Below are 26,718 nucleotides of genomic sequence, written 5' to 3'. Positions count from 1 at the left end.
CAACAAGAGTTTTATTAAACTTTTGCTTCCGCATAAAAACGCTTAATGACAAAATGCACCAATGAAAATTCTGCAAACTAGTCACTGCTGAATCACTCCTCTGACATCCGGTTGACGACAATTTAACCAGTAATTACGTCAGACAAGTCTCGATGGAGTAAAGTCATCCATCATTGTTTCATTGTTCAGTAATTCATCTCAATATCTTAGATCAATCAACCTTATAATAATTATTATATTGTACACATCAACACCCCAACTATCACTGGACTATTTCACACCTCTTTCTTGTCTTTCTAGTGATTTCTAAAGCAGGATATTTTAACCAAGCACAATCTACTAGCCTGTCGAACACAGAAAACTGTCATTGTACCAAGCACAATCTGCTAGCCAGTGAAATCAGAAAACTGTCATTGTACCAAGCACAATCCGCTAGCCAGTGAAATCAGAAAACTGTCATTGTACCAAGCACAATCCGCTAGCCAGTGAAATCAGAAAACTGTCATTGTACCAAGCACAATCTGCTAGCCAGTGAAATCAGAAAACTGTCATTGTACCAAGCACAATCCGCTAGCCAGTGAAATCAGAAAACTGTCATTGTACCAAGCACAATCCGCTAGCCAGTGAAATCAGAAAACTGTCATTGTACCAAGCACAACCTGCTAGCTAGTTAGACACAGAAAACTGTTATTTTACCACGCACAGCCTGCTAGCTAGTTAGACACAGAAAACTGTTATTTTACCACGCACAGCCTGCTAGCTAGTTAGACACAGAAAAATGTCATTGTACCAAACACAGCCTGCTAGCTAATAGATTGTAAGCAATACTATAGCAATTAACATATGGAGAACCAACAACATATTTAGTTTTATTTCTTGTGGTACACGTGCACTGTATTAGACTGTTCTGCATTGTTCTATTCTCCAGTAAGTTAAGATCCTTACAAAATAATGTGACGGCCTTGATATCATACTAACATTAATGTGCCTGATTTGTTTACGTGTTTTGATAACAATTTTAACATGGTCTAACATAGAAAGTTAATTCACATTGAAAAACACACAGGAAACTGGCTCGATATCATACATGTAAACAAATGTAACAACTATATAGTAACAATTAGTCAATATACAGTATATAGGTCTAAGTCTAACCAGGGTGTGCAAAGTACTGGAGTTAAAACCTTCTTTCACCACTACATGCCACTTACATTTCCCATGAAGGGGCTCGTAGGGCAGAGCTGGGAAGGTTTTTTTTAAAAATTATCCAGAAAATTTTAGCAACCGTAAACGTGAAAGGCTATTCAATTAACGTTAGTGACAATATAGATAGGAAAGACGGACCCTCACGATCAAACAATTCCTCAAAGTTTGCTCTGGTACATGCATTAAATTGTGGAAAGAAATTTTACAAAATTCTTGATAGCTTAAATTTGGAGCATATATTTGTTAAACAATAGCAACCTTTATCATCCAGTTCCACTTTGTCTACGAACAGCTGGAGGACTGGAGAACTCTGGGTGGCAGAGGCTAACAATATTGCGTAACTCGTAATACAAAAGTGTAGTCTGAATCACCAAGTTCCACCAATCTGTGAACAGTTGCAACAGAAGGCAGGAGAAGCCTGGGTATCAGAGGCTAAGAATAGTGCTATTAAAATTGACAAGGTCATTAATAAAGCCTAGTATTAAAAGCTTCCTTCAGTCAAAACCAGACGCATCATGGCAACATTCTTTCGTGACATTTTTATGAAGCAAGAATTTAGAAAATATAATATATAACAAATATATTCTGAAATGTTTCCAGCAACCTTGAGTCGCGTTCATTCATAAATTCAGACTGTTTCATAAATAATGAAACCACGTCTTATAATTTAGTAGGATAAAAAACACATTAAATAACTTAATGCTTTTTTAGGCAATAATATACTTTTTTCACTTCTTATTGTGCGATTGAAGACAGGCAACGACAGTGTGTGCGCAATGGGGGTAATTAAGTCAACAGTTGTAGTCTTGAACTATCGACCAATTGAGAAAACGGTACCATGGTTCGAATAATTTTTAAATTAACAACTTTTTTATGAATTGAGATGGAGTTTCAAATCCTATTTTTATTCTCCTGATTCAACCTGATGACGTTTTGTCAGGACAACCATTTTGGTATTCTGTTTTTCGTCATTGTCATTGTGTCTTTAAAGAAAGACCGTCAAAATTTGCTTCAAATTTTGTTATTGATTAGGATCGATACTTGTTTGGTTCATGTTATCTGGGTGAATAACGTATTTTGATTGGAAGATAACATGTTTAAGTATAAACTGTAGCCACATAGACCAACACTACAGCTGATGGTAAGCTACTAAATAACGTGAATAGTATAACTCATTTTCCCGCCATAAGTATTCAGCAATCAATGATCCGCGCGAAGTTTTTTACGGACAGGGTCACCACCAATTTGACCAATCGTACCTTAGTCTCAGAAACGTTAGTTTCTTTAGCTCAACTTGACAATTTGGCCCTTGAAATCCATGTATCTCCAGAATTATCCGCTTTAGAAAGTTGAAGAGACGACTCGTCTTTTCTTGAGACTCTGTCATATATAGAAAAGACTTTTTATAGTAATAGAAAGAGGAATTCCTAGTTAAGATATTTGTAAAGGAATTATGCAAAGTTCGTATATTTCTAGTACTACTTACATATTCAATTGACCCCCGAAATGGCACATCTGTCCCTTTAACAATCAATCAGTTGACGTTAGAAACACAATTCATAGCTCGGACCAAAAGATAATATGACAACTTTTTTTGGAAATGAAATGAAATAAATTTAAATAAGCTTATAATTTCAAAGCAAGATAAAATGCCAAAAATACAAGAAAGATCGTTTTCCAACTGGCAGTGCTTATATTCCACTTCACGAACAAAACCTACTGCAAATATCCAATAAGCCTGCTTCAACTCAGAAACTTTCCAGGAAATAGTAATTTAAATATATTTCCACAGATTCCAGCATATGACAAGCAGTATCAACATGGCTTGAGGAACAGCTCTGATGCATTATAGTGTGTTAAAAGGAATCAAAAGGCGTACAGAAAATTTCTAGCTCTAATTTCATCAAACTAATACACTGATGTTGACAAAAATTGGCATTTACATTATTGCTTAAAGATAAGCCCACAAGAGTATGTAAAGAATTAAAACCGGCGTTTAGACCATCTACAGCACTCATTCCACTAACTCGTCAGATACTGCGGACATGTGTCGCTCTGAATCATTCACAAGGACTCAAAATCTCTACTAACTGATCCACTACTTTCGACACGTGATACAGATTTGGAAACCACAGGGTTTCCAGCAAACTGAATTCAGAATAGAAATAGCTTAACCACAGGGTTTCCAGCAAACTGAATTCAGAATAGAAATAGCTTAACCACAGGGTTTCCAGCAAACTGAATTCAGAATAGAAATAGCTTACCTGTAGCACCCGGACTTTTTTCTCCTGTGTAGATGTGCCGGTAACACGAATGGTGGTTCTGAACTGGGTTTAGCTGATGCCAACATAATGAAAGTTTCACAATAGTCTTTTTACAGAAAGATTCTGATTAGTTACACATGGCACACTTGGGTCGTTTTTGATGATTAGTCACTGTTGTAAACTCGAATGGTAGTTCTTGTTTTCTGTCAAGTCACTCCGTTTTTATTTAATGTCACTTTTCTTGAATTTAATTTTAGTTGTCACCTAACGTAGCCAGTGATGTTTATATATCAGTCCAAAATAAAAGATAATTCTAAATGATTGGCCACAGAGAAAGTACGTGTCATTAGCGGAAACATTCAAATACAAAACGTCAAAACAATGGAAGGTTTGACCAATTATTCTTCTTTTATTTCCTCTTTTGTTTGATCTTAATACAAAATCATTCATCAGATTATTCAAATTCAGTCAATAGACACACCCCTTGAATAATTCAACCAATGAAAAACAGTAAATAAACCACAAGTTACGCCCATGTCAAAAATAAAATACAGTAAATTTTGAAGTTATTTATTATTTTGATATGAATTAGTACTAAGTAAGTTTAGTTGTAAATTCTGTTTTGACACCAAGAAAATATATTAGTGTGTGTTTTTTTTTTCAGCTCGAGTCAAGGGGCAAACCAGTGAAATGTATTAATATATTTTCCATGTTTGTCTTAATGTAAAGAAAACGAGTTTTATTTCCTTTGCCTTATTTAATAAACAGTGACGTTATTTCTTACAAACAAAGAAGTCATCTCTAGAATGCCACGTCATTTCTATTAAATGTCCTTTGGGGTGGTGCTTACAGGCCATTAAAATGAAAAGTATATTCTCTTTCCTTGTGAAATACATTATCTGGCTTCAAAGATTACAAAACTTTCCCCTGACCCCATCATGACTTGTGCCCTCTCTAATTTGCAAAGGGACGCCGTGTAGCCCGAAGACTCCTTATCAATGAAATCTCACTATTGGATCTCTCCTGTTCACTGAGGTTCACCTTCGCATATTGAATATCTGATTTTAGGATCAGCACCTACAGGCTGCACATGGTATTATCATAAGCCATGTTGATTACAAAAAACTCATTGTGATTGTATACTTAATTCAATTTGAACTATTACAATTTTTTGGCAAATGCTTTTTGCAATTCTACTAAAGTCCTTAAATCAGTTCTTCTCAACAGGGGAGAATTTGGAAAGGGAGGAATTGTCGGACTGGGGGTAGTGGGAGACAAGGTGATCCATGACGTACCCAAAATCGTGAACGAACTTGCGGCCCAAGTGTCACATTGAACTATCTTGATATCATCTGATCTCTAGAGTATATTATATCATCTGATCTCTAGAGTATATTGTATCATCTGATCTCTAGAGTATATTATATCATCTGATCTCTAGAGTATATTATATCATCTGATCTCTAGAGTATATTATATCATCTGATCTCTAGAGTATATTATATCATCTGATCTCTAGAGTATCTTATATCATCTGATCTCTAGAGTATATTGTATCATCTGATCTCTAGAGTATATTATATCATCTGATCTCTAGAGTATCTTATATCATCTGATCTCTAGAGTATATTATATCATCTGATTTCTAGAGTATATTGTATCATCATATCTCTAGAGTATATTGTATCATCTGATCTCTAGAGTATCTTATATCATCTGATCTCTAGAGTATATTGTATCATCTGATCTCTAGAGTATATTATATCATCTGATCTCTAGAGTATCTTATATCATCTGATCTCTAGAGTATATTATATCATCTGATTTCTAGAGTATATTGTATCATCATATCTCTAGAGTATATTGTATCATCTGATCTCTAGAGTATCTTATATCATCTGATCTCTAGAGTATATTGTATCATCTGATCTCTAGAGTATATTATATCATCTGATCTCTACAGTATGGACGAACGGACCCTGACTAAGGGCGAACGGGCCCTGTCCAAGGGGCGAACGGATCCGGGTTGAACGTGTCATAGGACGAACGGACCCGATGCCGTTAAGGAAAGACTGCAGTTTTTGTTGTAAAATTCTTGCTTCACACAGATTTAGTTTAAACTTGGTTACATCAGTCAGCATGAACTTGATAAACAACTATTGACGGATTAAGACAAACTACATATCTTATTTTTATAACTTACAATATGCATTTACCTTCCTCCTTCAAGACGCCGATTTGTCTTTTACTACATGATATAGTATCTTAAAGGGATAGTAAAGAGGTTTTCTGACATTTTTCTGTGTATCGAGGGACACTGATAATATCAATTTGCACCATTCCAGTGTTCAATCAGACGTCCCTGGTTACTTATGTTCCTTAAGCACGTGTAGCATATATTGATTATACCGTTGCTCTCTCAATCCCATATACTCGTCATAAGAGACTATTACAAATGGTGGCCTCCATTGAATTATTCCGAAATGTTGCAGTTTTGCATCCACCCCTTTTTCGATAATCCATCGATGTGAAACTTGACAGAAAGTTCCAAACACGTTTTCTTAATATTTACAAAATATTTCAGAGCATTCTAACACTTCTGTGCATCTTCAGCATTTTCAATGTTGTTCAGGTGGGATTGTTCCGGTAATGGCGAAATGGAAGGGGGCAAAATTCATTCGTGTTGTCTTACTCACTTTGCTGAATCATTGATTCGTCTGCCATTTCAACCTTGAATTATCACAAAGCAAATTCGTTCCTGAAATTTTGTGTCTGATTATTCAAACATTTTCCCGCAATTTCTGGTTTGAAGGAATCTAATTGGTCGAGAAGTAAACTATCTATCAATCAAAATTAATGACGAGAATATGGCATCGCGAGAGCTACCAGAGCTTGAAGGAACGTGCTGGTTACTGTAATTCAACTAAAACTAAGTGTTTAATGACGTCACTAATCGCAAAATATGCATGTATCATATAAGGACTACGCTATTAGTGACGCCATGATTAGTTTTAGTGAAATTGCAGGAACCACAGACGTCTGATTGAAAATTAGAATGAAGCAAATCAGTGTCATTGATATACATGAACAGTTTCAAAAACCTCATTACAATCCCGTTAATCTTTACACGACTTGGTACCACTGGAGTTAAATTATTTCAGTCTATTTTATTTACTATTTACCTCCATATGACTAATAAAAATATCTATCATTTCAATGATGCCCCAAGGCCTTGATTTATACAAAACGTGTTCCTCTAGAATTTTGTCAAGGCGGACGTGCAGAAAGTGTTTCACTCGACTTAACTCTGTTCAATATTTCTACTGGATTCATTAACTTATATACATAGCTAGGTATTCTGTATTTTTCTCCATAAAATATTAAACGCTTGGATCGAGTGATATCTTTAAATATGAGGCGAATTGAACATAATTTTGAGGCGGTGGTAAATATTTCAAATAAGTCGAATCGAATGAAGGATCAGGGGTTCAAGTCACAAGCTGAACTGACAACCTAGTTAAAGCTCTGTAATCAATTAATTTTAAAGACTTTTTGTTTAAATATCCAGTATTATGGGTAACCCTATGTAAACTGAGGAATGTGTAAGATGTCCAATAAAACAATTATAATATCCAAGAATAAACTAAAGTGAAAATCAAGTTCTTCAGATTAAAAAAAAATGTAGCCACTGTAATAATCAGATTTTGTACAAAAATGACAAACTTAGCAATATTGTTTAATAATACTTTTAAAATATTGTGGTAACCCTAAAAACGCTGGTTTGACCTGGGGTGAACATCAATTATGTAAACGGCAGTGTCGTTAGTAGATTTTTTGCAAATTTGCAATATTTTTAGCTAAATAATAAAATAATGAACAAAACACTTAGATAAGGTCAAAGTCAATCGAAAACAATTGGTAACAAAACGAAATGACCTCTTCTTTTAAATTATATATTGAAAGTTTTAATCACTTTGTGAGAGATAACCCAATCCTTTATTAATAAAACACTTTAACATCTTCAATTATCAATCTTACTTCTATTGTTTTCAACTCGTCTCAATTCACGAAATGTTAAAATGATGTAAAGACATACAAAAGACGAAAAAAATCAAATTTGTTAATTCTTAATCAAATAATTATGTTTACAATCCTTCACTGAATTCAACCTTTTGAACTTGATTTGTAATATATTGGTAACAATGTGGATACAATAGACTAGATCATCCTTGAGAGTGAGATCTTTAATAAGATTGTTCAATAACCACAATATTATTATTTACTATTCATTTATTATTGTTTACAAGTTAGTTAATTATTACTTATTTAAATCAATTGAAGAATATTAATCAAAGATATTGTTTTTGTTTACTATTTGGTATTAATGACTTTATTTATAAAGAAAAGTGGCCATTGTCAACTCGAGGTTATTCGACACTCCGTCTATGTCATGACTTAACATATTTCTAACTACGAATGAAGTTTTTAAAGGAAATTACTGGTTAATTAATGAATAATTATCAAATGACATTGTGTCAAACGATATAGGGGGTCCTGATGATAAGGTCATAGAATAATATATAATATATCATCATAATAATTTAGTCAAAACGTTAAAAAACAATAAAAATCATAAAATCATGGAAAAGTTCAATTCCACTTTGTTTTCAAACATTGTATCACAGTATGATCCTGCAGTCAAGATGAAAGTAGAAGTCAAAGAACAGAACTTCAAGCAATAGAAGGCGATGGGTAAAATGGAATGGGACAAAAAAAGATGAGTTTTTAAGAAGGGAAGAAATGAAATGAAATGAATGTAGTTCTACGTCCTACTTTTCTGCACCATGTGGGATATTGAAGACAGGCAACGCCATGCAGGGCGGAATGAGGGAAATTTTGACAGGACAGCGGCATTAGCCTGCACTTTTTCGATTTCCAACTGTCGAGGGATCTTTAACGTGCAAAGCCTGTAGCACACAGGGCCTCGGTATATTGTCCCATCCGAACGACTAGACGTTTTTTTCATGTCAGCCCTTTTACCCGCATCACTGACAGGGGGAAACCAGGTTGAAAAATCCAAAGGTATTATCTCGACCTTTGCCGGGATTGAACCCTGGACCTTCAGGTTAGTGAGCAAGCGTCTAACTCACTGAGCCACCGCGGCTTCCTCCTGTTCAAGAAAAGATGAAATTGTAAGAAGGGAAGGAAGAAAGTCTAAAAGAAAGTAATAAAATAGCAAAGATTAAGGGGGGGAAGGGAGTTAATTCAATCGATCTAGAGTCTTGAAGGGTTAATGGAAAGAAACAGATTGAAAAGGTTAAGGTAAGGTCTAAGGCGGAAATGTTGCTATATGTAGAATCATAGAAACACTGTTATGAATTTACTGTTTTTTCTTGATATTTGTGGTGGTTTCGTTCACATGCGGGGATCTTTGTCTGGCACGGGATGCTAGTAGTTGTGGACGAAGCAGCGAGTATATGTGTGTTGGAGGTTTGAGTCTGTGGCTCACTGGGATTGGTGGGCGGTTTGAGCATGTTGTATGAGGTATGTGTTGTCTGATTGATTGTATTGTGGTGCTTCGTTGTCCCCCAGTGTTTGGTGTGTTTTTGTCTTTTGTCCGTTGTTGTTGTTTGTTTGTTTGTCGCTGGCCTTGGAAAGTTATGGATGTGGGCTTGTCGTTCTGTTCGTTCTATCGTTGTTGTTTTGGACTTGAAATTCCTGCGAGTGGATTGGGGCGTTGCGGGGGAGGGGATGTGTATCAGTGATGGCGTTCTTTTTTGTTTGATATTAAATCGGTATATTTAAATTATGGTAGCTTGTACATCCTTTTGTTCCCCTGTATTTGATCACAGCAGTATAATCTGTCCATCTAATATGTCTTCCATGATCTGACGAAATTCTTATGTATCTCCTGTTGTCAGTTATGTAATATTCAGCCAATCATATGCTGTTTATTAAACGTTATCTCTGTGGAATGCATCGTAATATACTAGCTTGTATAGTTCAACCACTGTTAACGTTTTGCTACTGTGTCATAATCCATAAAACTAATCAACCCTCCGGATGCAATTTGAGGCCACAGAGGCACTATATTTTATTCTGTCTGTGCTAGTAGAAACATGCCAGTAGTCTGTGAATATGTGAATATAAAAAATCCATAAACGTGTGATATATTAATGTCTTCACTCTTGAAATAACTAGGCACGTTAAGCGCAAACATCGACCTGACTCTACGCCCCTGAAAAATCAAACCGAAACATCTACCTCAATCCTCTGATAGAGGAGACAGATGTTTCAGACTAGTGAAAAATCTGATAAAAAAATTTGCAAATTCAATTCACATTTCGTAAGCAGTAGCCTAAAATTAATATAAGAGAATGTATTTACCTTAATCTAATAGTTGTCATTGTAATATCTCTCCATTAACTTTAATATCCTTAGAATAAAATATCGCTTGGTCTGGTTAGACCCTAGTCGGAATTGACGCCTGGTAGAGGGTCTGTAATCTAATATGTCGACAGACGTGATGTACCTTAATCTGAAATGTGACCTGGCCTGATTCTCCTTAGTGGTGATAAAAGAGAAAGATGGACTTGAACAACAGACGTACGCCATAACAAGGTGACATAACTTCTTACATAATACAATAAGTTAAAACGTCATCGAGACATTTAAACTATGATGGACGAGTAATATTGTAAGATGCAGGGTCAACTAAGACGAGAAACGCGGTTGAAAAATGGCCACTTGAGGATACCCTGAAAAGATTTATGATATTGAACGCAAACATGTGGAAAATGAAATGAAATGAAATAAATGGAGTTTAACGTCTATTTTTCTGCACCATGTGGGCTTAAAGATTTCATTATCGGGAATTACAGGAACCACAAATGTCAGAATCGTATCTAAACTTGATTTTTCAGCTTGGGAAGAGGGGGGAGTGGGGCAAAAGTTATATATCCGGAGGGGCAATTGGGTGTTTAGTTGCAGTGACGATATAAAAGGGGGGGGGGGGTAGCTATGGGCCCTAATCAGAAAGAAAACTGCATGGTGCAAATAGTAGCTATTAGTTTTTTCACGGATAATAATATATAAAGCTGTAAAACCTCTGTATAGGTATATCGATGCTGCTGCAAATGATAATATGTCAAGTAGCATATCTAGGTATTAGCTTTGATACCTGATTTACACCAACTTTTTAATTAGATTGATTAACACCAAGTGATAATTACTGACTTGGAGAAAATTTACAGATAGTTCTCATATCAATTTTGACAGTATGGTATGTAGTCAAAGTGATACTACGTCTTAGAATGAACATAAAATTTAAATTCTCAAGAATGGTCAATATGAGTCTATATTCATCAGTGAACCTGGTGTCATAAAGTTACAACAGAATCCCTGTAAAATCTGGAAAATTGGAAAATTCATAAAACTAATTAATTATTGAAAAACGCTTAATCTTGATATCAAGCGTTTTTCAATAGTTAATTGAATATTCAAGGATAATTACTAAGTTTTTTTGATTTATTGGATTAAATAAGGATCCTGTTATGTTATTTATGACACCAGGTATATCTACTGGCTCTTATTCGCTAAGTTTGAAATTCTTCAATTTTATGTTAATTCTAAGACGTATTATCACTTTAATGAATAATGACTTCCATACAATGTTTATTTGGGGGTCCCAATATGTCAAACTTACACCCTTGTATGAAGCCTGCCCGGGACCGCGAATCGATCATAAACATTGTAAAATTAGCCATTAATTTTTGTCCTTATTTTCATTTCATTATATTCAATTCGTGATATACAATTTCAAAACTTAGTATAACAAAATATTAGGAAGATCATCATTAGTAAGTCCATTAAGTATTAGTCTCTATACTCTATTCTGTTTCCATTTACATGTATACTAGAACTGATCCGCATGTCCTGTGAGCTGAAGACTAATAGAAAGCCGCATGTCCTGTGAGCTGAAGACTAATAGAACGCCGCATGTCCTGTGAGCTGAAGACTAATAGAACGCCTCGTGCCCCGTGAGGTGAAGACTAATAGAACGCAACATGCCCTGAGAGCTGAAGACTAATAGAACGCCGCAAACTCCATTATAACTTAAATCATCTGCATGACTTGAGAGATGAAAACACATAGAGCGCAAAACTCTAATTTCTTTGATCCTTGTATTGACCCAAGTGAACAATAAGATTAAATCAATAGAAAGAGGTTTACAGATAGGTCGTACAACTCCATTATTCAATTCAAGAATTGATGATGGGGGTGAAAGCCGACACAGTGCCGTATCGGAAGCATTTACTGTTGCATTAAATAGTTCTTACTTCGAGGACCATGAGTAAAAGTGATATTTCAAACGATGTGTTTGGATGATCACAATGAACTTCGACTTTGACTGCAATATTCACCTTTCTTGTATCCCTGATTTGATTGGATTGTATGCTAGTGAATACAGCCAATCAGGGGCCTTGACAGAATCATTTTAGCCAATGTTATATTTTAAATGATAAGTCAGTGAGACTGAGATAAGATGGTCGGGTTATACAATTTAATAAAGCCGATGAATTAATATTGCTGTATGTCTTTACACCTGAATGTACCCACAACTAGCAGAATGTGATTGATGTGGTACAAATCTATGTTGTTTTCTTATATAACTATTATGACTACTAGCGGTAAATCACTGTCTCAAATAGTTTAAACAGCGGTTTGATTGAAGTCATCAGTTATTGAACCAACAGGTGCCCTACCTGTAGAATGAATAACGAGGAAGCGAGCAAATGAATGAATGAATGAATCATGAATGTATCAGGATTCCTGGATAAATGAATGAATGAATGAATGAATGAATGAATGAATGAACTTACCAACCAAATTTCAGTATTGCGTCTCTGCACTATCATAATCAACATTGAAAACTAGTACGTAAAACTCCATTTCATTTCAACATAGGTAAATGCTAAAAAACAAAAACAAAAACAAAAATACCAGTCTATTTACGAGAATTGACAACGAAAGATTTTTGAAGAAGATTTTGTATAGTTGGATTTAAACAAAATCTTTTGGTTATGAATATCTCTCTTGTTTACGACAAGTAGTGGCGTTTCTACGAATTTCATTTTCATTTAATTATTTTACATACTTCAAGAATTTGCCTCCCTGATAAATACTGTGGCCTAGCCAGCCCCCCCTCCCTCCCCTCTCCTCCTCCTCGCTTAATGTTTCCTAGAAATAACACTACCAAAGTTTGGTCATTATGTATTTATTTGACGCTATTGTGTTGCGCGGTCCTTATCTTGATCGGTGGGCTACAGAAATAAGTCTATTAACTACGTTAACAAATTATTTTTTTTTTTATTACGAAATAAAATACAAATTCCAAACAGTACATCACTTTCTTTATAGTCTGACCGTAATTTTAATTTCAAATTCGACGCCCTGTAAAATTCCTGTCGTAGTCGGCGTCAAAATAAAGCATATTTTTTTTATGTTATGTCATTAACTTTTTAAATCGTGGTAGTTTGCTCGAAATATCCTGACATTTGAACTGATTATGGCCACCAATCCCTTTCCTCGGTCTTCTTCGGATTTCTAAATCCATTAAAGGGACCGATGTGGCGATTTTTTTGACCAATCATACTTTAGTATCAGAAACGTTTTTCTTTAGCAAAGCCAATGAGTAGTAGTAATCATAGCTCGAAATTTCAGCCTTTAAATCCATGTGTGTCCAGAAATACCAGCGTTTGAATGTTACAATGACGACTCGTCAATTTAAGATATTTTGTGATATACAGAAAAGACATATATAGAAATAGTGAGCAAAATACATTTCGTACATTTCTAGTACTTATGAAGACTATTTCTGTGAATTCGGAACTAAACTCAACACCTCAAAATGGTGCATCTGCCCTTTTAGAGTTTGGACAGCTGTTTGAAGTTTCAACCTCCGTTAATCAAAGGGGCAGTATGCGAAATTTAATGTATTTAAGTACATTAAAAGTTAAAATATTTCTGAGGTATGTCAGTATTTTTAACTTCTATATATATACTCGAACATCATACACCTTTTAAATATATTTGGCGGCCTTAAAGATGGGTTTCCTTATTTCTTAGTGTCAAATTAAGCAAACTATTTGATTAATTGGTGTTTCTAATGAATTATCATGTATTATTAATCATATCATTATGTTCTTATTGCATATAATTAAGAGTTTTAACCAATCATAAATGTACATGTATGAACAGTCTGGATAAACAAAAAGAAAAGGCTTTTTGACCTTTCTTGATCGGTCACTCATTTGAATTCTGCTGATAATCCTCTTCTAATTTAGCTAATTATGAATTAATTATGGACATGTGAGACAAACTGGTATTTTTCCAAGTCATTAAAACACCTCTACATTCTATAAGTATTAGCATTTTCATTTTCATAATGAAAATAAATTAAATGAAATGAATGGAGTTTAACGTCCTATATATTGAAAATAAGGGAACCAATTTTTAACTTCAAAATTTAAGTCACATTTAAGTCTACAGTTTCCATGAATTCAAGCACTTAGCTATTCCCCAAAATCAGACTGTCCCTTTAAAAATATGTTTATTTTTTCGTTCACAGAACTCTCCATTTAACAACCATCTTCACAACTAATACGACCTTCATCTTATACCTTGACTGCAATGGCCACCTTTCTTTGATCACGGAAGACAGATTTGATTTACGCCAGTTAATACAGCCAATTGGCGCCCTCGACAGAAAGACAGTAGGTAATATACATCAAGGTTTATTGTTTACTGATGATTGGCTGTATTTTCTAGAATACAATGCAATCTCTTTGAAACAAGATACGTGGCTATTGACGTCTCGGAATAAGACACGCTTACACTTTTCGAAACACCTGATGGTACTTCTCTCTGAGCAGTCCACTACTACACTACTTTTACTCTCGATTTTTCCATACCTTGGACGAGGTTTTGATTAATGGAATTGCTTGTACGGATTTTTTATTCGTAATTGTTTGACATTGTGAAGATACGAAACAACCGTATTGCTTATCTGAGTGTCTGTTGATCTAGAATCAACTACATTTGATTTAGATTGGTATCTTCAGCATTTGTCATTCATTAATATATTTCATTAAATCAGGATGCTAAAATCAATACTTGACGTCAAAGGAAAATTCAAAAATCAATTTTAAACAATTATAACCAATGACGCTGTGTGTAATTATTTGTTGCTGGATATGAATTATCAATAGATATAATGATATAAAGATCGTTTATTTGTCAATATCATGGTACTAGAAATAAACTCTTACATGACATGATATGACATGGTGTTATTCTCATTTGTTATTCTGTATAGATCATTCATTAGTTCTAGCGTTTAGATATTTATTTTTTGATATAATAAAAATATATTATAATTTTTAATAACGATGGAATATAAATGTTGTCGTTATATTCAGTTTTTCTAATTTAGTGTAATTTCCATTCTTTCTGAATAGTATTCCAAATTTTCAAGATAACTTTTAAAGGGACAGATGCGGCATTGTGTTTTGACCAATCATACTTTACTTTCAGAAACGGGAATTTTTAGCAAAGCAAACCAGTGTTCAAAGCTCACCGTCGAAATTTGAGTCTTCAAATCCATTTGTGTCCATAATTATCTGTTGAATCTTAAAATGAAGACTCGTCATTATAAGATACTCTGTGTAAAAAAAATTTTTTAGTAAATCTCCTTGTTTGAAGTATTCTTAAAAAAATCATGCGATTTTCGTACATTTCTAATACTTCTGAAGACTATTCACAATTATATTCAACCCCTCAAAATGCCGCAAATGTCCTATTTGTTGTCCTTCAAGATGGGATGTCTTTTTTCATATCATCTCCATTTGTTATCTACATTTAATGTGACATGGAAAAAGCGTCTAGTCTTTCGGATGGGACAATAAACCGAGGCCCCGTGTGGTACAGGCTGTGCACGTTAAAGATCCCTCGACAGTTGGAAATCGAAAAAGAGCAGGCTAATGCAGCTCTCCTGGCAAAATTTCCCTCATGGCACCCTGCATGGCGTTACCCGTCTTCATTAGCCCACAAGGTGCATAAGAGTAAGACGTAAAACTCCATTCATTTCATTCTTACATTTAATGTGATTTCCAGTTGTTATTCTTTTAAGATGGGCCTTCGATTTTGATATGAATGTAATTTGTTGTCCTTCCAAGATGGGACGTCCCATTTTAATACGAATGCCATTTGTTATCCTGTCAAGATGGGACGTCTAATTTTAATATGAATGCCATTTGTTATCCTTTCAAGATGGGACGTCTAATTTTAATATGAATATAATTTGTTATCCTTTAAAGATGGGACGTCCATTTTAATATGAATGCCAGTTGTTATCCTTTCAAGACAGGACCTTCAATTTTAATATGAATGCCAGTTGTTATGCTTTCAAGATGGGACGTCCCATTTTAATATGAATGTAATTTGTTATCCTTTCAAGATGGGACGTCCCATTTTTATATGAATGTCATTTGTTATCCTTTCAAGATGGGACCTTCAATTTTAATATGAATGTCATTTGTTATCCTTTCAAGATGGGACGTCTAATTTTAATATGAATGTAATTTGTTATACTTTCAAGATGGGACGACTAATTGTGATATGAATGTCATTTGTTATCCTTTCAAGATGGGACGTTTAATTTTAATATGAATGTAATTTGTTATCCTTTCAAGATGGGACGTCTAATTTTAATATGAATGTAATTTGTTATACTTTCAAGATGGGACGACTAATTGTGATATGAATGTCATTTGTTATCCTTTCAAGATGGGACGTTTAATTTTAATATGAATGTAATTTGTTATCCTCTCAAGATGGGACGTCCAATTTTAATACGAATGTAATTTGTTATCCTTTCAAGATGGGACGACTTATTTTAATATGAATGCCATTTGTTATCCTTTCAAGATGGGACGTCCAATTTTAATACGAATGTAATTTGTTATCCTTTCAAGATGGGACGACTTATTTTAATACGAATGTAATTTGTTATCCTTTCAAGATGGGACGACTTATTTTAATATGAATGCCAGTTGTTATCCTTTCAAGACGAGTGTCCTATAAGATCTAATATGAATTTGTTATTTTTCATTGTTAAAGGTTCAACTTAAGTACCATGTTTCCTATCATTCAACCTTAAAGGTTTTCATTACATTTAACCAACTGCAGTTTTAACGGATTGATTTGCACTTTTCCACCTTTAAAGGGACTTTCCGCATTTATTGTTGGTCAAATTTTTTTTCTCAAATTTGTGAAAACTATACACCAAAAATCTAGAGAAATATGTCTTTTAACGTATCTGAAAGTTTTAATTAAAGCTTTTTGGAGGATGTAAGAAAACTAATGTACGGAATTTTGTAAAATAAACTCCTGTGTATTGTAAAGGTTTCAACTAATAATAACGAGCCATTATAAGGCCAAATTCCAAAACTAAATCAAACTGCTTAATTAACAATAAGTACTCTCCGTTTTTAATGAACCATTTTATAACAAATTCAGTTTGATCAAGAAGATAAATAGATATAAATAGCATACTGTAGAAATATTTTCAGGTATAATTTGCAAGAAAGCCGAATATCCCTTTAATCAAAGCTTAATATCTGTTTTCTGTTAATTGGTAATTTTCAATTTCCAACTTTTTTTTACCTGATTTATTTCTTCAATATCCAGCAGTAACGTCAATATACGCAGATTCGGAATCATAACTGTGAAATATTTATCTGTGTTGCTAGGTAACAGATGAGTTTTTAGTTTGTATAGGATATAGTACCGAAGCCTAGATGTAGAACTGTTTTATACACGAGAGTCATTGTTAAATAGAGTTGAAATTTTGAAACAAAGATATCGTTAAGGTAAGTAAATGACTCTTAAATTTGTGTCTGTGTTGGTACTTCAGAGTCCTTTAGGTGTTCCTGAACACATTTCATTTCCTGTAAGCACGTGTTCATTACTCGATCTGGAAGCAAAGTAGCAACTGTTTAGAATTATGATGCTATTATCAAAATTATAACATTTTCATCACAAAATCGCAAAAACTGTTGTAAACTGCTTTGACCTGTGTGTTATTATCAGGTCTCAATGCTTCTGTCAATGTATCTGGTCACCCCATCAGACACGGGTCTGTTCGCTTCTCCAGGCTGTCTATTGTATTGTTTATTAAATACTGGTAATTGTAAATTAATTTGCTTGATATTCAAAGCCTTTTTATTTTCCTAGAGGGTAAGGGACTGGGGCTGACTGAAACATAAAATAGGGCGACCGAACTTAAGTCGAATGTAAAATAAGACGAATTAAAGAAGCGCGAAATCGTTTTATTATTATGTTATATACGTAGATATAGACTAGATTATTTATTTACACACTTGTTGTATTATTCTACTGATCACAGGATAGGCAGAAATAAACTAAGAAAGTACAAACTCTAATCACTGCCAAACCTCATATTACATTATGTTCTTTTACCATTTTATGTCATTCTTGCGTGATACTAGACTGACTTTGTTCTCATTATTCAAAGTTGTTGCTCTAGTATATGTGTGTGGTGTTACCACGTTGAAAACTTTAGTACATACTGTCAAAATCTTCATGAAAAATTACAATAAAGTGGGATCAAAATTTAAGTCCTGAGGTGACGGTCTTAGTTTGAAATATGTTAAACACAAGCAGTCTTGGTCGCCGATTTTTGTCTCCGACTCGAATCTTGAGTTTGCCCGCGCTCGAACCTTACGTGTGCCCGCGCTTCCACGACAAAATTAACGCGATGGCGATAGGACTTATAAATCAAAAAAGTTTGATATTTGTCGCCGATTATTCTTTCATCTGCAAGACAGAGCGTCATCATCCAATCTGATTAATTTTCCTTTCAATTGCATGATCCGCACATGAATATCGACATGTCGTGTGTGCCCGCATCCAGTCGGCGAAACTCATGACAAACATCGGCGACCAAGACTGTTCATGTGCTCGCACCCTTAAAATTAACTGACAAAATGTGATGTTTGTGAAGCTGTAGGTGCGTCTTCTTTTCTTTTGATCTCGTCGTCAAGATCTGTGTCTACCAGACATTGAACATTAAACTTCACTGTCGAAATTTCAAAAAACTTCGAACCAATATATTATAAAGGAATTTATGTACCTATAAAGCTTTCCTAAAATATCCATTTGGCCTAAAAATAAAACACTTTGGTTATTTTGAGAGTATATTTACGTTTTACGGCCAATTGCGTTTTAAAGTTGAAATATGACTTAACATTTTGACATCTTTAAGAAGTAAAGACAGTGAAAATATGTTTTTATGTGAAAATTTACTCGATATTTTACTAGTGTCTTTGACCTCTCAATTCGTCAACCTACTTTTTCTTTCATAAAACAACTTGTGCTCCGAGCACAGGCAACAGAATTTTTCTTATCTTGAGGAGGACTCGAACCCACGGAACCTAATCGCCGTCAGAAGTCAGAAGTGGGTTAAGTGTCCTCTCCAAACTAGCAACTCCAGATTATTTATCGATAATTTGTTGACGATATTAAAGGTAAAGATGCCGGTTGAGAGGGGTTTCACTGTATTCCTATAACCGAGGAATTGTAACTTGTATTGTTCTGTATATTTTCAGATGTTGTTAATCAAGACCGGTGTGTTATTAATCATTCTGTTCAGTTTAAATACACTTTGTGGTAAGTATTCTACTGTTTTCCTCAGTCCTGGCATACACAAAAGTTTGGTAAATTCACCGTAATCCGTTTATAAACCCTTCTTTCGATCCAATTTCACCCAACCCTGTTCGTTTTCTTTCTGCTAGTAGTGATGTTTGTCCTTATAAAGACGTCTTTTCGGTCTAACTTTCAAGAATCTGTGGTTCATAATACGTTATTGGAGGAGAAAACGAACAGAACCAAGTGCCAATTAAATATATATTGTATGCATATTCATTATTTTTGACTTTAAGGGGATTGGTTTTATGACATGGTTTCTGTCGATCAACATAAGGCGATAACTGAACATACAGGACCGTTACACAGTAGCGATCATCAGTAGCGTATGGATGTATATAAAACTACAGTTCATAAGTTTCCAAATGCAACTATTAGGTTTTAAAGGTTTGATTCAACAGAAAAGTGATCGCAGACACACGCACAATAGTGGCGTATTCAAGCAGTAATTTTTGCTTCGTCCACTTCCAATCATGTTAGATGATTGTATTATCCGGCTTCACACATTAGAAAATGGCTATGGGGAGGCCTTTTGACCACCCCACCATAACTAGTGCACCCCCACCCCCCCCCCCCCCCCCCCATCTCCCACCTCGGTCAATGAATCTAGATTGCGGTTACTATTAGTACATATTTATCAACAGGAAGTATGTTTACTAGTAACCTGTCAAGACCGGTCAAAATGTCACGTTACTGGCTAAACATCTTTAATATATGATATATGATCAAGTCTTCGCCTAGAGATTATTGGGGCGTTTAACTTTAAAAGCCTGTCAGGGAAATTACCAATACCTTTCAACTGGTGTATGACGCAGAATCTAGATTTAAAAAGGGTATTTCCAGTTTTGAGACGTTGTGATTAGTCGATAGTAACCTATTTATCAGTTAAATGTATCGAGTTATAGGCGGTGCTCTGAAAAGTTGCAGGTCGAGTTAATGGTTTCACTACTTCTGTTTTATACTATGTTAGTCGACGTCGTTTTTTGGGTTCGTCATCATTTTTGCATGTGTCCACTGCGGTTCACAAAATATTATATTCGATAATTCATTTCTTTGAGACTTGCTTTCAGCTGACCAAAGATAAAACAACGTTTGTAAACCCCGTAACTGTGTAGGATTCTTTTAATCAATTTCACACAATATCAAGACAATGCATGGTTTTATTAATGTGCTTTTTAAAACTTTATAAATCAAATATAGAGGATATGATATACAACTAACTTTGACTAGTGTACACAGCATCTTTAAAAACATCGTGTGGGGGATTCCAAAATTAACTGAATTTAAAAAAATTCAAATCTACTGTCTCCTGCCCTACCGATTTTTTTTTAATGTTAAAGAAATTGTAAAGAGATTTTCTGAATTCTACCAAAACTAAGTGTTATATGACGTCATCCCTGCAAAGATCTTAATTATGTGATACAAGCAAAGTTTGCGGGAACGACGTCATAAAACATTTTGTTTTAGTGGAACTGCAGGAACCACAGACATCTGAAATTGGAATGGTTCAAAATGATGCTATCTATCTAAAAGATTAAGAAGTCCTCTATACAATCCCTTTAAACTTAAATATTAAATTCCATCAGTGCCGATAATCTTGGAATGACTTGGCGTTAGAAGGAATATAAACATGACACATTTTAACCGTCAAAACTGAGTATATGTCGTTCGTACTTGTTGAACTTCCAGTTGTCTGTTTCTGTTTTGAAACCAAAAGGTAATCTAGATAATGATTCTGCTCATATTTTATTTCTGAATCATACTCGACTATATCAGAGTTAAAATTTGAACTGTTTATACTTTGAATCGTACCCGGATATGCACAAGATATTTAATCGAATATATAATTACCACGGCAATATGCACTATAATCAGTCAGATGATTAACAACATTACTGGCTGTGTTTTGACACCTGTTGTGTTTATGTCTTGTAATTAGGTTTACCTACTTATTTTGATGTACGTTTCAAGGCCAAACAAATACACAAAAGCCAACAGATTAAGTTTGATGCATTCGTGAGAAGAATGTTGGTTGTAATTATAACTACAAGCTACTTTAGATAATCATAATAATATTTATAATAACTTTATTTTTACAATCACTTTATACAACAGTCTAATTGTCAATAGGTCGAACAAAACTACACATCATATACAAAATAACATAAAAAATGAGATGAAATAAGATTTGTTTGATGAGGTAACAGATCGATGCACCAAACCCAAGTAAAAACTTAGAATTATTAGCCCTCTGAACAGTTAATGTTACGAAACAAGGTGTACAAAATGATAAACATATATATGATAGAAAATAAGCTTTTTGGATTCTACAAATTGATGCAACCTAAAAGAGATTGTAAGGCGGCATTCGAACATTTGTTTATGTTTCGGGGACACTGATGGAATCAATTTGCATCATCGGTGTCTCCGATACACACTTTTATTTAGAAAACTTCTTTACGAGCTCTTAAACATTTTAGATGCCACGGCCAATGCTTTCGAAAGTTGGCTTTCAACCCCAATCACCTAACACCCTGGCAAATATTAATTGCGGTGTTCTCAATAAACCATTTTATATTATGTTTTTTCCAGACTCGTGCGCCTGTGAGTTCCATCCTGTGCTATCTGGTAAATGGTTTTTTACTGGTGAAAATAAAAATATCAACATCAAGATCCACTCTAAAATTATAGTGTTTAAAGTCTCGAACTATTTAAAACTACGGTATAAATGTACAGAGAGATACGGCAATATCTATCTATTGAGGTGAGTGAATTTACAGGAATATTTCCTCTTAGAGTGAAAATGGGTACATATACCATCAGAGTATAAGGGATTAAGTTAATGTTAAGTTAATTTGGAATTATTACATAGTTTTATGGATTTATTGGATTATATAAGGATTCTAATGTATAGTTATAACACCAGGTATATCTACTGATGAAATTAAACCTTTATTTGTATAATTTGAGAATTTTATGTTTATTCTTAGAGGTAGATTTCCTTTCAGATTTGTTCATGAAAGGGGGTTTTACGTCCATCCATGTTGAAGGTAGTCTTTCAAAATGAACTGAAGTTTTACGTCTAGTATATTTCCAAACCATACTCTCTAATAACCCTTGTTGGTAGTCGACTCTAAAAATGAAATAAAAAAAAGTTTTAAATCCAGTATATCTTCCATATTCTCGAATCATCTTTATTGTCAATCAACCGTCATTTTTATTACAAATACTTATTAATATTAAGATTAATAAACAGACTGTAAACCATAGTGGATAGAATGTACTAAAACTTATGAATGTTGTTATATCATGCAATGTACAATGAGAAAATTTGAGAGGATCCCAACCCAAGCTGTAAGGTGTTAAAGGGACATTCCGCTTTTTTGTACGTTGAAATTTTTTTGCTCAAATTTGTGAAAACTATTAACCAAAATCTATTGAAAGGAATCCCATAATGTATCTGAAAGTTTTAATTAAGAGACCCAGCAGTTAATTTATTAACACCAAAACTTTAAAAGGTTAAAGGCTGTTTGAAAACCCAAGATGTAAGGTGTTTTTTGTAGGTTGAAATTTTGTTGCTCAAATTTGTGAAAACTGTAAACCAAAATCTAGATAAATATACCCCATAACGTATCTGAAATATGTCTCCTACTTTTTCTGAAGATTTCAACTAAATATAACGAGTCATTATGAAATCAATCATCGAAACTAGTTCAAACTGCTTAATCAACAATTAGTACTCCTCGTTTGATCAAGAAGATACATAGATATAAATAGCATACTTTAGAAATATTTTCAGGTATAATTTACGACGTTTTTGACAATTTTACAAAATGTGGAATGCTCCTGAAAGCGTCTGTTTTATAATTCCTATTGACAAGGTATCGTGTAAAGTATGGTATAGCTCAAGGCTATGAGGTTCGTAAATGATGCTAACAAGATTTCATTTTTTTCCCTTATTTTTGAGTATCGTTAACCGCTGACTTTCAATCGCAGTGGATACACTCGGCGTTTTTACAAAATCAGTCCTCTATATTTGTGAGAGATTTTTTCAAATTGTTACCATGAAATAAATCTAAAAGTTCTTTTCGCAAGTCGTATTAACAAGAGGATAAAAACTTCGTATTTCGAGGGTTTTCGTCAACAAAACGTTTTTTACCAAGATAGTCCTTGTTCGAGCTAACTCCGGAGAACACCTTTTTCATAAAGTAACTATAAAAGGATTTTTGATGGTTTCCTTGTGACTAATAAATCATATCACCATGGAAACTGTGAATTGAATCACCATACACCATAAATTATTAATTTTCCAAATATATGATATGACGTTATATAAAAAAACATAATTATTAGTAGAAAATTGAGGATATGTCAAAATTGTCAAATATTGTATTATTTGTGATAGATTTGATTCGTTTTCTCTACACTGTGTCTCGAACGGATATATCGCTTGTTTTGACCTTTCCTGGTTGGACAAATTGTTTTTTTACGCTTTTGTCTTTTGATAATGATTAAAAGAAGAATAAATTGGCTGATCTACGTCTGTTTCCTTTCCGTCGTTAATTGATGTTTAGTTGTACAGTTGTACAACAAGTGTGTGTTTGATGTAAAGGGCATCACCCAAATCATTACCATTACCGCTCTCACATCAATTTACTGACGGTAACAAAAACTAATGATAATAACTGCAATATTAGCAGAGTGGAGTAATTCAGACAAAGTACGGCTCCAGATGAATTAAGATACCCCCCCCCCCCCCCCCTCCAAAGAAACAAAAAAAAAACAGGGGAAAAACAATGAATTACATGCATTAGAGATTATGAATAACGGGCAGTGACTGTAATCACTTGCCCTTCTACATCCGTTTGGGGACATTGTGGACGAATTGAATAGTTAGTTAAGTCAGACTTTAAAAGGACCATATCCCTAACATTTTAGTCCCCCCCCCTAAACAAAATTTATCATATTTTGAATAATTACACAGATGTAATAAATAAAATGCTGGTCAAACAATTATAAAATATTCACCGTTTTGACCTACACTGTTTTAGAATAAAATAAACGTATTGTTGTCGTCTTCATTCCTACCAGAACCCATTATCGCATGACAAGGAGGGTATTATCTAAACAACCCCCCTCTCACGTACAAGACAAATTGTTTACAAATTGTTTTAGGAAGTTTATGAGTCTGTCTAGGCGAAATATAATTTGTCATCTAAGCAGAAAAATGTTCTCGAATCAAAGACGATTGTTTTTTGTCATTTTTTTTTTTTGACATTTTTGTGGACTGTGGTTGAGAAGATATTTTGAATTTATTTTGTTTTGGAGACGATAAACAAACGTGCTATTCATTTCGACTGGTAAAAATAAACTGTAGTTGTTTTTAAAGCAAGATGATCAATGTGTTTTGACTTATTTTCCTCCGACTTCAGACAAACAGTTGTTTTTCATGTTGGAAAGGATTGAAAAGAGGTTTTTCTAATATTTTTTGTGTATCAGGGTACCGATAGCATCCATTTGTACGGATAAAGTAAACCTTCAGATGTCTTCCTTTACACATCGATTTATCATTTTGTATTACAATACATGAAGAGATGACAGTATTTCAAAATATAATCTGCCAGTTTAAAGTTTGCACCCTAGAAAGAGAGTACAGTCTCACAAATTTCAATGAAACTCACTAAGTGACACATATAATATTCGGAAATGTCCTCTGAAGACAAATAAAACACACATTTTCTGTGTTTGTAAATCTGGTTGTTAATTTACAGAATCACTGGCTAAACCATCTTCACAATGTCAAGATATTACGAACTACCTTGACTGCAATAGTCACTGTTCTTCTATAACGGAATGCAGTCATTAATTGGATTTTACTCCAGCGAATACAGCCAAAATATTATGACTTGCTTTTAGAATTTCTGTCAAGGGTTCTGATTGGCTTGTTTGTTAGCATGCAATCAGACCAAATCGCTGAATTTACAAACTTCCATGATAGAAAAAAACTTGGTTATTGCTGTCAAGGTATAAGACAAAGTTCGCAATAGTTTGACATTGTGAGGATGAGACTAAAAGGAACATCGCATTGCATTCTTTGCATCAAGAACCTATTTTTCATGTCGTCAAACTTTGAAGTATTCCGCTATCTGACACATCAGGCATCATTGCCCCTATTTTGACAAAAATAATTGGTACTAAAAATATCTCAGTCCACACGGAAGCTTGGAGGGGGCATAGTCTACCTATTTCTATCATAAAAAATATCAACTGTATTAGTGACACTTTACATCCGTCATCCAACCCCCTGTGAGTGGAGGTACAGGGGCTAGGGGCAGTGGCATTTTTATTATTAATTGGGAGATGGAATGAGGTCATATATTATCAAGGCTATGGCCCCTTGATCACCGTAGACTCGCCACTATGAAGGCGCTTGTAGACAATCGTTGTCGTTATGTTGCTTGCATTATGAACTAAAATATTTAAAAGTGAAATTGTGGGTTAGGGGATTCTTGTGGCGAGGACAGGCACTGAATTCTTTACTATGTAGCTTATTCACTGTGATTCATTTAACTTATACATGCCCATATATCACAACTGCTGATACTAATGTGCAATAAAACAAGCAAGAAAATTCCGTTAATTAAAATCTCGTCCAAAGTATGGCGAAGATCGAGAGTAAAGGGCAAAAAGTAAAAGTAAAAGTACCATCAGGTGTTAGAGTAAGCATGGTCTACAAATGTCGAATATTTAAAATAAGAATTTCGTCAGATTACGCAATCTACAATAAAGACATCTAGATCTGTATTTTAGTCTCGATTCGTGTTCTTTCTAAAGGCGACTTTGCTTATCATCCATGATCTAACGATTTTTTTTTCGATTTGTGTTCTGGGTCATAACATATTGAATGAACCATTCAAAAGCTCTGTTCCTTAAAAGATTTGGAATTCAGGATATTTACTGGTATGTTTAACATTGATCTGTATCGTCAGACCACTTTTAAGATCGTTTTTGTCAAAATACCGACAAGATGATTGGTTAAAATAAAGACGAGAGAAGGTGATTGAACATTTTCAACTTAAAATGTAATCTGTCTCCACGCCTGTATACTGGTCCTCGATCACAATACTGTCAATAGCAATAATAGCTTCTAGTTTTATTATATATATATATACTCATATATTTGTACTCTTAATAGTCGCCGATATCATCATTCGGCAATCCTCGGCAGTTTCCGTATAGCTGAATCTGTCTCGGTAATGAATGGTCAATTTCGTTGTTTCTTCTTGGTCGAGATTCTTTGCTTCCTGCAGGTCTCAAGTAATATATTCGGAGAGGCAATAGTGCATGGTGTTAAGTTGAAATAAGAGATCGATAGGTAAATAATCGAACGATTCCAGACTTGCTCGAGGGTATATTATTAGTTCTGTATCTTTTAACATGTAGCTGGTCAAATGTAAACTCT

At 34.3% G+C, this 26,718-nt stretch overlaps 1 protein-coding gene across 1 annotated transcript in view; it reads left to right on the top strand.

Annotated features, from left to right (window-relative positions):
* Positions 1 to 10,749: 10,749 nt before the first annotated feature.
* LOTGIDRAFT_166720 (hypothetical protein) overlaps positions 10,750 to 26,718 on the top strand; it is a gene marked incomplete at both ends in the record, with an annotated part of 20,963 nt that continues 4,994 nt past the window's right edge. The window contains 4 exons of the mRNA XM_009064133.1: positions 10,750 to 10,752; positions 19,160 to 19,220; positions 21,849 to 22,020; positions 22,227 to 22,306. Of these exons, the coding sequence (XP_009062381.1) occupies positions 10,750 to 10,752; positions 19,160 to 19,220; positions 21,849 to 22,020; positions 22,227 to 22,306 (316 nt within the window). The remainder of the gene's footprint in view (positions 10,753 to 19,159; positions 19,221 to 21,848; positions 22,021 to 22,226; positions 22,307 to 26,718) is intronic.

This window comes from Lottia gigantea, assembly GCF_000327385.1.
Source record: "Lottia gigantea unplaced genomic scaffold LOTGIsca_60, whole genome shotgun sequence".
Taxonomy (NCBI): Eukaryota; Metazoa; Mollusca; class Gastropoda; family Lottiidae; genus Lottia; species Lottia gigantea.
The sequence above is the reverse complement of the archived record's forward strand: the minus strand, read 5'-3'. Positions and strand labels throughout refer to the sequence as shown.